Source organism: Panthera leo, chromosome F3 (assembly GCF_018350215.1).
Source record: "Panthera leo isolate Ple1 chromosome F3, P.leo_Ple1_pat1.1, whole genome shotgun sequence".
In the NCBI taxonomy this organism is placed as follows: domain Eukaryota; kingdom Metazoa; phylum Chordata; class Mammalia; order Carnivora; family Felidae; genus Panthera; species Panthera leo.
The window spans coordinates 59,374,124-59,388,590 of NC_056696.1; the positions used below are offsets into that span (position 1 = coordinate 59,374,124).

Sequence of the window (14,467 nt, forward strand, 5' to 3'; positions counted from 1 at the left end):
CTTTAGCCCCTGCCTTAGATGCTGTCCGAATAATTCTCTAGACACCTACCCTCCACACGTTTCTCCCGTCTTGTCGCACTGCCTTCTGGCCAGTGTTCCTTCTGTTGATGCACAGATTCATAGTTCCTGTGGTTCTTCGTTGTCTGCACACCTGCAGTCTTTCCTTCGGGGTCGTGTTCATTCTACTTGAAGGACGTCCCTTAGTGGCAGATTCGATCCGTGTGTCTGTGCGAGCGTGTCTCTGTTAGGGCCCCCCCACCGCGTGCGCAGCCGCTTAATGTCATCACTGTAGAAGCAACCAGGTACTTGCCGGTTTTATAGTCTCTGTGAGGAGTCCAGGATCAGGCTTCTTTTCCTTGTTCACACGTCTCACCCCTGCCCTTGTTGCCCTCAGTCATTCTTTCTGACTTTCAGCAGCTTTACCGGGAGGTGCTCAGGTCTCCCTGCTTCCCTGCCCTCCCCCATCTCGTGTGCATTTATGCTGCTTGGGGTCGTAGGCACCTCTTGATTTGGGGGTCCTTGTGTATTCTGCCTCATTCTGTCTTCTTTTCAAATTCCATTTACACTGTTTTTTATGATCTCCCCTGTGTCCCCTACATTCTTACCAGGATTTGCTTCATTCTGCATTGGTTTTTACCTGCCCTGTCTCCCAGTGTGCTAAAATCTCACTTTGCTTGCCAGATCAGCTGCTGAAGTCATTCAGTTCATGTCAGTGACTGTGTTTCAGTTTTATAGTTTCTCTTCTGTTAACATCTGTTAATTGTGACTTTTACTTTCTTGAATATGTAAGGCATAATTATTTTGATGTGTGTGTAATGATTCCCATGTGTGGGTACCTGATGGGTCCATCCCTCGTTTTTTAGAATTTGATCTCGATGTCTTGTAGAGTGCCCGGTCAATGATTGAGAGGCAGAAATTGTGTATTAATTGTAGAGGAAATGAGAGGGGTGATGTGATTTTCCTACAGAAAAGATGGGAGTTTATTTCTAGCACGTGGTCATTTGATTTTTAATATAGTCAGCAATTCAGATCCTTCGGAAATGGCCTCATCCCTTCAAAGGACACTGTATTGCCTGTCTGCATAGCTCTTTCGAGTCTCAACCCAAACCCTAGGGCTTTTACTGGGGGTCCCCGTCATTGGTAACCTTGAACTCCACTTATTTTTCTTAGAACCCAGGGTCCGTTGAAAGCTATGCTCAGTCTCCTAAGGTCTCTGTTGTCTTCAGTGTGTGGGATGAACCTGGGGAAAAGGTGGCTTCAGATACCAGGCTTTCTTGTAATTCTGAGATTCCTCTTCCTCCTGGTACTTGGTCTCATATATTCACTTGTTAGCTAATACATTAGCTCTCTGATGCCTCCACGCACATTTTTTATGTTTTTGTCCAGTGTTCTAATCGTTCTCAGTATTCTCAGACCAACTCCTTCATCACTGGAAAAAACATTGACTCATCTTTTCTCACATCTCTTCCTAAGCCAGAGACAGGGATTTTCCTCTTGTTATGTGCATCTTTTACACGGTAAACTGTGAGCTTTGTTAGTGCAGGGAGAGTACTTTGCTCATACTTTTGACTTAGCGTCTTACTAGGTAACCAATATATCATAGCCACTCATACGATATTTTGCTGAGTATTAAGTATAAAAGAATATATAAACCTTTCTTCTCTTTCCTGTTATTAAACCCTTTAACTATAGCTCTTCTCATTTTGCTTCTGATTCATAGAAATTTAAGTTTCAAGTTAAGTGTTTTTTGAATTAGACTTACGGGCAAAGATGTACAAGGGCAACGAGAATAGCATTTTTATTTTTATGTTTTTTGAGAAAGAGAGGGCACAAGTGAGTGAGAGGGAGAGAGACAGACTCTCATGAGGGAAGAGAGGGAGAGAGAAGTGGGGCTCACCCGATACAGGCCTTATGCTCACCTGAAGTACGGCTTGAACTCATAAACTGAGATCATGACCTGAGCTGAAGTTCTATGCTTAACTGACTTGAACCACCCAGGCGCCCTGAGAACAGCATTTTTAAACCTTTAAACATTGCTGCCATTGCAGTCTGTTTTATAGTAGATTAACATCTTGAGTTTGAAGGTTAATTGGGTTAAAACCAGTTTCCAGTAGGTAATATCCTGATAATGCAACATCTGGGATTCTTTATCTGTTTTATTCACTAGACATTGCCAGTTCTGAGATTGTTCTCAAATCACAATTCCGTTGAAATAGGTAGTAGGTGTTCCATATCTGAAGTGTGGGAATGTTCTGTGGTTAATTGCATGGGTTACAAGACATGTTCTAAAAGGCCTTCTTTGGCCGACTCTCTTATTGTGGTACCCGTCTCGGATTGAGAAGCAGTCCTTCCATGATAGCAATAAGGAAAGTAACTATAGGTTTCCTGTGGTAGAAATAAGAGAAGTAATGATCGCTTGCTTTACCTGAAGCTTACCTGTGTGAGGTTGAGCAGCCCGGGCCTTCCACAGGGAAGTGGGCTTTCACTGTGTTAAGCACAAGGAACTTGTCCCTGGGCATGTAGAGTTTTTGACATTTCTTTACTGGTGAGTGAAGAATTATGAGACATTAGAAAGTGCAGGTGATTTGCCAACAGGCTAGAGATTGATTTTTTTATCCTTGAATGGCAGGTTTGAGCTCTCTCCTGACTTTGTACGTCTGCTGCGTGTTTTAGAGAGGAGGGGAAGGTGATGTGTGCTTAGAGGCATTCAAGCCACTGGGAAGACAAACACTTTCGACTGACGACCGATTTTGTCTTAGGAAACTGAGTCAAGAAGAGTATGAGCGGCAAGACCGAGAGCAGCGGCTGTCAGCTGCAGATGAAAAGGCGCTTTTGGCTGCAGAGGAAGTAAAAACGTACAAGTGAGTTCAGCTTCGAAAGAGGGGTCAGCGACTGGGGAAACTACTGTTGGCTTCTTAAAAAAACATGTTACAGTGTGTAGAACAAAGTAGCCCAGAACATAAATAAACGGTCAAAGGGTGTAAGTACAGTTAATTCATGTGAGGGAAAAAAAAAATTTAGGTTAACAAAGGAAAAAACGTCACATTAACAGACTTTCTTTATACCCAATACTGGCAAGACCGTAAGGGAACTTGGTTCATGCCAACGGTTCCGGGGGGTTTTGTGTGTTGGAGTAATTGTTTTCGGAAGGCTGTTTGCTGTAATGATGTAGCAGAAATCATGAAAGCGATTGTGCCATTTGATAGACTCAGGGGTGGCAGCTCTGGGAGATCTTCCGTGGCTATACTTAATGGAGGAGAAAGATATCTTTAGCAGAATTGCTTGAGAACATCGAGGAACAGTCGTAAGATTAGCGTATCAACTCAGAATCTCCAGCTGGTAAATAGTAGGGAAATTAATATTAGTTTTGATCATCTTATGCTCTTCTTATGACCACGAGGCTGTGGATGGAGCCCGGAGCCCGCAGGAGTGCAGGTGTTACAGTCAAGGGGGTGTGGTGAGACTGTTGAAACTATTCTTTAGTTGCACTTTAATTGATAAACGCAAGTGTGATTCTTAGGCGCAGAATTCAAGAAATGGAGGATGAATTACAGAAAACCGAGCGCTCGTTTAAAACCCAGGTAATTACCATACTGCCCTAGAGCTGCAGAATTCTTTGGTAGCTAGTGGACTATTGTAGTGCCTGTTAAACGAGTCCCTAAACACAGCTTTTGATGTGTTGTCTTTTCCAGATTGCTACTCACGAGAAGAAAGCTCATGATAACTGGGTAAGATTTGTTTTTCCTTTCCTTTATTTTGTGTGTGGCCCACCACAACTGATTTGGATCTTGTTTTCTCCAACAGCTCAAGGCTCGTGCTGCAGAAAGAGCTATCGCTGAGGAGAAGAGGGAAGCTGCCAACCTGAGACACAAGTATGGGATACTGAATTGCGTTTTCAGTGCGTTTTAGGGTTATTACAGGCTGTGCTTCTGGTTATCGCATGGGGGAGTTTTGTATTTCATATGTGAGTCCATTTTCCCTCCGCATCCAGGTTACTGGAATTAACCCAGAAGATGGCAGTGCTGCAGGAAGAGCCCGTGATTGTGAAGCCACGGCCGGGAAGACCCAGCGCCCAGAACCCTCCATGGAGAGGTAGCAGCACTTTGAAAGGGCAGCACTCGAGGTTGTGGTCAAAATGTACAGAAATCACATTTTATTTCTGTGTGTCTTAGTTATGATGCCCTAGAAGTAACCCCAAGAACTCAGTAAAGAAAGGTGGCCTCAGAGTGGTAACAGGGCACTGTCATCGTCAGGTTCTCTGAGCCAGAATGGCTCTTTTGGTCCATCTCCTGTGAGTGGGGGGGAGTGCTCCCCTCCCCCGACGGCTGACCCGCCTGCCAGACCGCTCTCTGCTACCCTCAATCGAAGAGACATGCCTAGAAGTGAATTCGGTGAGCATTCACATTTTACCTCGCAGTAAACTGGGGCTCCTAGAGGTTTTCCCCCCATCTTTTGAGAATTCTAATGCAAACAACATTTTAGAATTTGGGTCTGCTCGGTATAGAGAAAAAAATTCTTAATTTGTCTTGCTGAATAAATAGTCTGCTGTAAGACCTGCTTTAGAACAGAAAGAGTTTATTATTAACATTAATGTAACATATAAATACATAAAAATATAGACTATGTAACGATAAATATCATTTTTTTGCTTTTGAATTCTTCACTGCAAAGTATAAGCCTTTATCTTTAAATTTCTATGGGGTTCCTCCCTGGAGTATTGTAAAAGTAGCTATAAAAGACTTTATAATTTACAGCCCATTAATATACCATGCTGTACCTATTTCTTAAAATACGTCTGTAATGCTTGGCAAGGTACGGAGGTCAGATTACACACACTGAAAACCGTCAGTGTGTGCCGCTGCGGCAGGCCTGTAGCCCAAAGTCCCTGCCGGTGCTGTTAACGTACGTTTTCTTGCTGTTCTTTCCGTCAGACAGCTCGCCTTAATCCTTTAAGTCTGTAAGTTTGGGATCTCCCCTCATGTGTATTAGGAGACCTGTTTTTAATGTTGCTTTCTAGGTAGAGTTGAACCCTGACCTGTCCACAATTGGTCCGTTTCTTCTGAAAAACCCATACAAGGGCTCTGTTCTTTCTCTCTCAAGGATCAGTGGACGGGCCTCCACCTCGTCCTCGATGGTCATCTGAGGCATCTGGGAAACCCTCTGCCTCTGGTAAGGGATCTGAGTGTGTTGAGAGTCTAAAATCCCAGGGTTTCTTACTCTTCCTCGGGGCGAAGATAAGGCAGGATAAATCTAAGTCCTTTCTCTGGCCTTCAGCAGATCCAGGACCCGGTGCAGCTCCCATGGCGAACAGCAGCTCGAGAAGCTCTTCCCCTACTAAGGTGATGGATGAAGGCAAGGTAAGTTCTGCAGGTGTTCTGAGTCGTAACTAGGTATTTCAGCAAACACTGAACTTCTGCAACATCCTCTCTCTGCATCATCCATCTGTGTGCCTGTTATATCTGTAGTATCTCATTTATTTTTTTAAAAAGCAAACTGTTGCCCAAGACCCCGAAGGCCCCTCAGCTCCCAGCATTCCATCTGTGGCTGAGCAGTCGGTAGTAGTAAGTACTTAGAGGTCGAGGACTGAACTGAGCTTGTACTTGGTGTATTTCTGGAAGGGAAGCAGACACTAATCTGCTTGGCTTTAAATTGCATGGCAGTATTGATCTTGTCGTCTTTGACTTGAAAGTGTTGCTGGGTTGCTGAAATCTGACTGGTTGGTTTTCCTCCTTTTGCCTGTTTTGGTTAGGCCGTTCACCTGTTCAGAACATCTCTTGTAATGAACTAAAGAATGTGGAAAGCCCCCACTCCAGCTTTGCATTGTGTGTGCCTCGGCGTTAAGTGTTGTGAGGCGAAGGAAAGTAACTCTATATAGAATTCACCGTCACACCAAGTGTGGCATTTAAGAATATCTCCAGTTGTACGCTAGGCAGACGCTGTCTTGAGTAATCTGAAATTACGGACTGGCAAGGGAAGAATGTTTGCTGCAGGTGAAATCCTCACCGGTGGAGATCTGTCCTTACCTGCCGTGTGGGTTTCCAGCAGTACCCTTCGGTTACGTTCACACGAGCGTGTTCTCTACCAGAGCCACACCGGTCCTCACGGTGCTTCTCTGTGTGGAAATCAGAGTATGCGTGGTCGTCTAGAATTTCCAACCCATTTTCCCACAGGAAAGGAGGTCAGGGTCTCTAATGAGAAAGCACAGCATTACTGGTGAATGAAGGTAAATATGAGAGCTCCACCTGCCTCCCTGTATGGAGAACATTGCTTCTCTAAGTTTCCGTGCAGGACTCGAGGGACATGCGTCTCTTGAGGTCTTTTTATCCATGGGCGTCTTGGACAAGATCTGAAACCCTGGAGTAGACTTCAGAGAGTAGAGGCTCCTTTGTTAGGTTGGGGGAGCAGAAGTGCCGGTAGGCGGGGGAGGCCAGGCAGACGTGATCCTGAATGGCAGCCTGGCTGTTTACATGCCGTGTGGCCTTCAGCAAATTAATACTTTGTGTCTCTGTTCCTTCATGTTTAAAACAGGATGTTCATACTTGGAGATTGAGAGATCTGCAGATTAAATACATGAAATTGAAGGCACGCTGAATGGTGGCTATTGTCACATGTGTAGAAAGCGGGTTTTTCAGCCCCTTGTTCTGTCCATGCTTAGTATGGAAATAGTGCCCTGTTGTGGCAATGGGAAGGACATGGGGTGAAGGGGTTGCCCTAGGAATGGATTGTGGTGTTTGTGGTAGGATTTCTTAGCAGTCACCTCTGTTAATGTCCTTCAGCAGTCCTCTTGCTTTCTCCGCCTTGCGTATTCTAGCAGTAATAGGACAGGGAAGGTGTTAGCTCCTGGGTCATCCCTTTAACCTGCCTGAGCTGCCAGTGGGAAGAGACGGGAGGGGTAAAGCTTTGTCACACTGGTTGTCCTTTGGACAGGTGCCTGACCTCTGCTTCGTTGGGTCTCAGCTTTTATTGGTGTTGGTGCTTGTGTGTGTTATACCCGAGTCTTCCAGAATTTTAACTGCTTCTGCTCCGCAGGTTCCTATGGCTGCAAAAGGGCCTCCTCCTTTCCCAGGGGTGCCCCTCATGAGCTCGCCCGTGGGAGGCCCTCTACCACCCCCCACTCGATACGGACCGCCACCCCCGCTCTGCGGGCCTTTCGGGCCTCGGCCGCTGCCCCCACCATTTGGTACGGTAATTGAATGGTAGTAATTGACTTGTAGAGTGGAATTCATCTTTTCTCTCTGTTCCTTGTTGAAATTTTAATAGTGGCTTTTACAGGGCCATCTACTAAAAGGGCAAAGCAAGCTGAGTACGCTTTCTTTTGGGCACGTTGGGGGCTGCACAGTCCTCCTATACGGAGATGGGCAGTAGGTATCTCATAGACCAGAGAGATTTCTAGAAAGCCAGAAATACTACTTCTGCAGATGGATAGAACTCCCTCTCCCAGCTCAAGAGTTTACAGTGTCCTCTGGACCACAGACATCGGTCAGGAAACAAAGCTTGTAATCACCACGATGGAAGGATATGCAGGGGATCATAGACGGTAGGAGAGAGAGATTGAACCTTCAGTCCCCACCTTGGGAATCACGGGTAGGGCAGCGTTAGCTCTAAGAGAAGGGAGCATTTAATTGGGGGGTGGCCAGAAGGCCTTTCCCCGGTGGGGCAGGCTCCCGGGTCTGGTGGCGTGTCGGGTGGATGCTGAGCTACTGCCTGAAGTTTTGACACGGCAGCAGACAGGGAGATGGTCCTGTCACACTTCTTTGTTGCAGTAAAGCCCTTATTTCAGTCTGTCTTCTTGCTGTGACACACGGTGCTTTCAAGTACAAACCAAGCCCTTGTGAGACAGAGCTGGCAGAACTGTGGGACAGAAAACACACAAGCTAGGTCGAGGCACGTCTAGATCCTGCTTGTGTTGTTTCCTGGCTGGCCGGCCGGCCGTCGGCCTAGAACTTCACTTTGCCTCCTGCCTGAAGTGCGGGTGCCGCCACCTGGCTTCTCAAGTTGTGAGAAATTAAAGACTGACGTGCCCACGTGTGTTCGCGTGCTTTTACGTGACTTACTCTTTCCAGGTCCTGGCTTACGTCCACCACTAGGCTTGAGGGAATACGCGCCGGGCATTCCACCTGGGAAGCGGGACCCGCCTCTCGACCCTCGAGAATTTCTCCCGGGACACACACCTTTTAGACCTTTAGGCTCTCTTGGCCCGAGAGAGTACTTTATTCCCGGTACTCGACCACCACCGCCAACCCACGGCCCCCAGGATTATCCGCCTCCACCTGCTGCAAGAGACTTCCTGCCTTCTGGCTCCAGAGACGAGCCCCCCGCTGCCTCACAGAGCAGCAGCCCGGACTGTTCACAGGCTTTAAAACAGAGCCCGTAACTCTGACCTCTGACGTTCAGTCTGAGAGAAAGTGGGCTGGGCACATTGGTTACGGTAAAGGATTTCATTGGCTTCAGAATCCAGAAGTTTATTTTAAAAGGTATGTTTTTAGAACCAAGCTGCCCTGGCAGTGTGCATTTTTGAGCCAAACAATTGAAAAATACCATTTACCCCCCTAAATAAAAACCACCTCATAAGCTAGAGCCTTCTGACAACCTTGAAATGTGCAATAAAGAATACCTGTGTTCTAGTTAACGTAGCGCGTAACTGCTCCATGATTTAGAGTCCTGAGAAATATGAACATTTCCTGTGGAAATGCTAGAACATGTATTTCCATTTATTATCCTGTTTTTAGTGTGCACCAGTTGAATACAGAGCAATGGTGTTTATAAGCTTGGTTTTTTAAAATATCTGGTCGCAAAGACTGTTACGCTAAAAATGTTTACTAAAAGATCATTAACTCTCCCTTCTTGCTGAAGTTCTTTGTAGTAATAGTTCATAAAAATTTGGTTATTAGTATTTCCCAAGTGTCTGTCGATTCATTGGATTGCTTTCTCACGAGGACTGTGCCATCTTGGAACCATGTAAACACGGGCTCCCAGAGCTGGAGTCGTGACCCGGCGGCAAGCTCCCTGCTGCTCACTGTGGGGGGGGGTGGGGGGGGGGGTCAGCCTAACGTCCCCTGGAAACACCACAACCGCGCGTCTCCCTTGACCTTCAGGGAGGCCTGTGGGCCCTTACTGTACGGCATCCGTGTGCTTTCCGGTGACTTTCGTTGCCTGGGTGAGAATGCTCTCCTGGGGATGAGTTTCCATCGGGGAAGAGTCGTCTGACCTGATGTTACCTTTACCATTCTTGCTTTGAGGGTGCAAAACAGAAAACTGAACAGGATGTGTTGTGACCATAAGAAGTAAGGAAATTTCTTTTTAAAAAAGTAGAATGTAGTATTTCTCCCATCCTTTGCCTCTGGTTTTCAAGGAATATGGGGGAAAGGATCGGAAGAGGGCACTACTCTGAGAAAGGGTGGTTTAGGACCTCAGTTCTTCCTGTTGATTACCAACCACTCCCACATCAAGACTGGAATGTTGGCACTTAGATTTGAAAATCGGTAAGCCTACGAATCTGGGATTATGCCATATTTAAAGTCCTAACTATCCCCATTTCTATGCCACGTCTTTGAAACAACGTTTACGATTTAATCAAAATTAGAAAAGGCTGGTATTCACTACTGAGGCTATGCTTTCCCCTTCTCCGAAGTCCTGTGACATCCTGATACTACTGAAACCTAGACCATGACTTGTCGTAAATTTAATGTACTAACAACACGCTATGAAATAAAAACTAAAGCTTAGCTGTGAAACAAAGATCTCTCTTTGTACTAAACTAAGAAATACCACTTTAGGAAGATAACCATTGAAAGAAGACCACTCTTCAAAATTCTTAAGGAATACAGAAGTAGTTCCGCAGGAAGAGAATTCATATGTAGGTCTTCCCATTTCATGTCAAGAGAGGAAACGTAAGAGGAACACCTCCATACTTAATCGCATAGGTTGTTTTTAACTGGGTAAAATACGATTAAGTCCGCAAATGCAACTTTTGAATATGTCGGTCTCTGGACACAAAAATTAGGCAGTTCATACGATGTCTCGTATATAGTATTAGAATATAGGTCATACCTGCTAGGAGAGAGAAGCAAGTAGGAAAGGTGCATTAGATCTATTTTAAAATCAGAGCCAGTCTTTTTTGCCGCGAACTTTTTCCGGGGTCTGTCCTGTATCTCCTATTTCTGCACAGTCCGTGACCTGTAGAGCAACTCGAGTACCTACCGCTCACCCGAGCCGCTGTGAGCCTGCCGTAGTCGGCGCCCAGCCCAGCCTCGGACGGCACCGCCGCCGCCGCAGCACGGTCCAGGGGAGCCCAGCGCCTGGGGGGGTGGAGGTGGGGGAGGGGGTCCCTGGGCTCCAGCCGTTCCGGAAGCCGTCACCGGCTAAGCGTGGATCTGGGCTTAGTGGCTAAACCCATCTCGTTTCTGAGGCAGCCGTGTTTCGGCCTGAAAGCATCTCGACCACAGCGACCGTTCAGTAGCTGAGTTTTTTCATTGGAAAGTGAAAAGTAGTTGGTGGGAAGCACCGTGTTCTGGGTCTACTGCTTCGAGGTGATCACTTGTTCTGTCATTCCGTTCGGGTCTGAATTAAAGCTCGGCTAATCACAGCATCCATTAAACTTCTTTAATACTGGTGTGAAAGGCAACTGTAGTTCATACAGACCATTTATGTGAATGACAGGAGATGCTCCTTCATATAAGTTATCACTGACATACATGTCTTACGGTCTATGAGAAAAGAGAAAGACCAACGTATCAGTTTTGCTACATTTTAATAGTAGGTACTTCACGGGATTATTTTCTCGGTCTCGTCAGCAACATCGAACAGAAGGGACTGCGTGCTCTCCAGGCTACAGCGTGCCGTCAAGCACCTCAGGACGTTTACACGACTTGGAGAAAATGTGGTTCTTGCCCCTTGAGGAGCTGACGGTCTGGGGGCCGACAGCTCCCGCTCTGAGGGTGGAGTGAACAGCAAGGTAATTTATTAAGGCAAATTCTTCCCCTCGAGCTATCGTGGACTGAATCATCTTGGGATTAGTCTAATCAAAACGAGAGAAAGGATTAATTTGGCTGGGAATTCCTCCAGGCTCACAGTTTATAACCCCCCTCTTGGAACAGAACTGACAGACAACGGAAGGCAAAGACCAGCTCTCGAGAAGCGCTCAAGGGCTGGAACACTTCATTGTGGCTACTTATTTTAAAAAGCAAACGCTGAAGGGACGCCTAGGGTTCTTCGGCTGGTTGAAAAACAGGCCAAGGACTGGCGCTGCATTCCCCTCATGCTAGCACTGGGCATTTAAAATAGTATTAAATATGTGGGTTCTACGTCTGACCCACGGAAAGCCCACCCCAAACCTTCCTGTCCCGTGTATCAAATATCTACCTCGGGTGTACTCTGGAAGTTTTATTTACGCCCCATTAAGTCAAAAGTAATGTAAATAGTCAAATTATAGTAAGCTCATGACCTGCGTATTTCCCTAGGGATGAAAGTCAGAATATCTAGGAAATAAATGGCGATCCTATCTACCTACGTAAAGAAACCACAGGGGAGCTCCAGGTTTTGCACGCTCCCCACTTGAAGAAGAGGGGTGCAGGCTTTAAGGTTTCACAATCAGTTGTCAGAAAAACAGCAGTTATTCCTGCAGTGTCTCGTCAGCATCGGACTCGGGTTAACACGACTCAGAAGACGTTACGGAGCCGTCCAGACACCTGCAGTTGTTCTGAGACGGTTCCACCGTTAACGCTGGAGTCGCCCTCAGGACAGCGGTGTGTGTGACGTAGCGGACCCGCCCGTCGACTGGACCACAAATCCGCGCTCTCGAAAGCGATCCGGTCATCTGGAACGCTCCCACAGGGGACACCGATCCGGCCAAGGCACACGATTTCTAAACAGGAGAACTAGAGATCGGGGTGAATTCAGGCCACGTCTGAGGAGCCGCCTATACAATTCCAGACTGACCTCCCTGGGCAGCAAAATCTGGTCCAGTTCCTCTCGGGAAAGTTTCACACCATCCCACCCACATCAGCCCAAAGTCTGGCGTTAACTCAAAAAACCAAAAAAGCATACTGGAGCAGAAGTGAACCGACGTGTACATTCTAGCACAATCTTATTGCTGTATTAGTTTCGAAGGTGAGCACATCCTACGACAGCAGTGTTGTTCCAGGAAGCAGGGCAGGAACAGCGGTAAGTTAGAAGAGAGACTACGAATTGCACAAACACTAGAAAAGTAAAAACAGGTTTCAAAACTACAACAAGCCTGTATCCAAAGGGGTCGTCCGTGTCAGCGGCGTGCGGACTGTGAATGCTGCGGACTCGCTCTGGCCTCCCGGCGTGGGCGCGGCCTGCTTCCTGCCTGGCGGAGGGGGCTGTGCTACACGAGCTAGGATGGTCTCTACTGAGTGGTAGGATTCACAGACGTTCCAGGTCACCCATGTCAGGATCATTCCTTGTGCAAAGTCTGATGTAGGTGAAGATAAAGTGGTTTCTTGGTCAATAACTGCAATTTCTTTCTTTTAAAGTCAGTGGGTTTCTTGTATCTGTAACCACAGTAGAAAGATCATGGTTTAAAACACTTTCAGAGCTGACCTAGTCTTTGGTCACATACCGAGAAGAACTACTAGTCACCGTTAAACTAGCATGAATCCTGTGTGTGCGTCACTTACAGTTCTATTACAATCGGCCCCGCTTTAATTTCATCCATCTCCATGAAAGCAAAGCACTTGGTGCTGGTGAACCTTTTTTTAGGCTTGTAGTGTTTGAATTCAAAGAAGATAGCTGCACCTAAGGGATTAAAACAGACCACATTAGCCACAGACGCAGACTTTCACGTGCCCACACATTTATCTTCTCCGATCAGATCACCGGAAGCACATGGAGAAGCAGCAGGCGGCATAATTTACAAAGTAACCTTTGTCAAACAATCGCCCTGATGCTAGGACTCTCCTCATCACCCAAAGCTCTTCTCCGTCTGAACGCAGTGACCTCTGTCCACATCCTCCCAGTCCTACAAAGCACAGCAGAACTTCCTGAGCTGGGCGGCCTCAAGATCTCATGCACGTTCCCACACGGGTAGAATCGTAAGCCACTGAAGGACAGAACCTCTTCAATAGCACAGAATGAACACACAGGATGCTTGTGAAGTATTAACATTATCCACAGAAACTCACTAAGTAGCAGAGGCCTGTAAGCGTTCATGAAAAAATTCAAGCTTACGTCATTTCTCCTGCTGAGAGAAAAGCTCAAAAATTCAACTTTTTTGAGTGTCTCAGAGTTCAAACAACATAGATCGTGTGCCGGTTCAGTTTTTAACTGCCATCTACTTCCTAGGACCTTTTAAGAGTGTTCGGAGCACTGTCCTGTTTTTCCCAGAATCCCCTATGTTTGGGTACCGATGGCGTATCGGAAGGCAAAGTCTGGAGAGCAAGCCTATTCCTGCGTCACCCCTTCCCCAATGAGCAGGCGGGGAGGAAAAATTCACACGTTCTGACCTCCCCAAAGGTAAGCCCCACAGAAAGCAGCTCAAAACAGAATAAGCTGCCTCGTCAACGTGGGCACGAACAGTTACTTTCTAAAGAGGGCGTGGAAACTAGTTGGGGGGAAGCTGGGGTCTCACTCTCAGCCGGCTACTTAATTCTGCCTGCACCGCAGCGGTGCCAGATCTTGCTTGGCTTTTAAGGACGACATGCATCCGGTACCTAAACCGCTGACAGAACCCACGGGTGACAAGAGGTTTAACGTTCAGAAATGTGTGTGCAGTCCTGGCACCCGGGTCCGCCTGTCCCAGCAGGCAGCGGGACGTGGCTGAGGCAGAGGTGGGCACACTCGACCCTCGACCGCCCCGGCACCCGCCATCCCCAGGAGCGTGACCTTCCGGGTCTACAAAAGGGTCCCTTCTCTTTCCCCTCCGATGGTAGTAAGTGAGGCAAGTTTGGGATTAAAAACCTTAAACAGATTTTTAAGACGGCAGATCACATTTCTTAGTCTCTGCAGCTATGACCCATCTGCTTGTCCGCACGCCTGTGTCTGGGGTCTGAATAAATGTGAAAATAAAGTCACATTTGACAACAGGACCGAGGTCCAAATACGATGCCATCCTCTCAAGGAACTTAGTCATGCGCATCGTGAGTAGGTAATATATTTCCGGCATCCCTGGTGGGCACTGCTTTGTTCTTTGTGGCATTTAGAAGAAAGAAGAGAATGTGAAAGGGGACTAGTGTACGGAGATGAACGGAAATGCTTGGAAACATGAAAAAAGTTTTCATTTCAGTTGCGACTATAGTAACACTGTCCACCATAAATTCAAAGCTAAAGAAAATGAACGGGATCAAATTCTGAATACAGTTGTACTTTCAGCATCTTGGGAGTCAAGTCCTCAGGAACACAGCACCAAAAAACCCGGGGAAGCGAGCCCACGAAATGGTCCCCATCTCTCCATATCAGAAACACTTCCCAAAGCAAGGGACTTAAATGCAAATGTTTTCACATTTTC

General features: G+C 46.8%; 2 protein-coding genes across 14 annotated transcripts in view; one reads left to right on the forward strand and one right to left on the reverse strand.

The window, feature by feature from the left end:
• MIA3 (MIA SH3 domain ER export factor 3) overlaps positions 1 to 8,629 on the forward strand; it is a 54,396-nt gene extending 45,767 nt beyond the window's left edge. For 3 of the 10 annotated variants that reach the window (XM_042925353.1, XM_042925358.1, XM_042925356.1), the window contains 10 exons: positions 2,760 to 2,861; positions 3,521 to 3,581; positions 3,693 to 3,728; positions 3,805 to 3,872; positions 3,992 to 4,092; positions 4,254 to 4,391; positions 5,101 to 5,169; positions 5,275 to 5,357; positions 7,030 to 7,180; positions 8,064 to 8,629. In XM_042925353.1, coding sequence (XP_042781287.1) covers positions 2,760 to 2,861; positions 3,521 to 3,581; positions 3,693 to 3,728; positions 3,805 to 3,872; positions 3,992 to 4,092; positions 4,254 to 4,391; positions 5,101 to 5,169; positions 5,275 to 5,357; positions 7,030 to 7,180; positions 8,064 to 8,374 — 1,120 coding nt within the window. In that variant the 3' untranslated portion in view covers positions 8,375 to 8,629. Of the gene's footprint in view, positions 1 to 2,759; positions 2,862 to 3,520; positions 3,582 to 3,692; positions 3,729 to 3,804; positions 3,873 to 3,991; positions 4,093 to 4,253; positions 4,392 to 5,100; positions 5,170 to 5,274; positions 5,358 to 5,489; positions 5,562 to 7,029; positions 7,181 to 8,063 lie in introns of all 10 variants that reach the window. The other 7 variants (XM_042925354.1, XM_042925357.1, XM_042925361.1 and 4 more) reach the window with 4 other exon arrangements.
• Positions 8,630 to 10,588: 1,959 nt separating this feature from the next.
• AIDA (axin interactor, dorsalization associated) overlaps positions 10,589 to 14,467 on the reverse strand; it is a 38,956-nt gene continuing 35,077 nt past the window's right edge. For 2 of the 4 annotated variants that reach the window (XM_042925368.1, XM_042925367.1), the window contains 2 exons: positions 12,642 to 12,759; positions 10,734 to 12,515 (listed from right to left, as the gene is read on the reverse strand). In XM_042925368.1, the coding sequence (XP_042781302.1) occupies positions 12,419 to 12,515; positions 12,642 to 12,759 (215 nt within the window). In that variant the 3' untranslated portion in view covers positions 10,734 to 12,418. Of the gene's footprint in view, positions 10,707 to 10,733; positions 12,516 to 12,641; positions 12,760 to 14,467 lie in introns of those variants that run through there. The other 2 variants (XR_006198879.1, XR_006198878.1) reach the window with 2 other exon arrangements.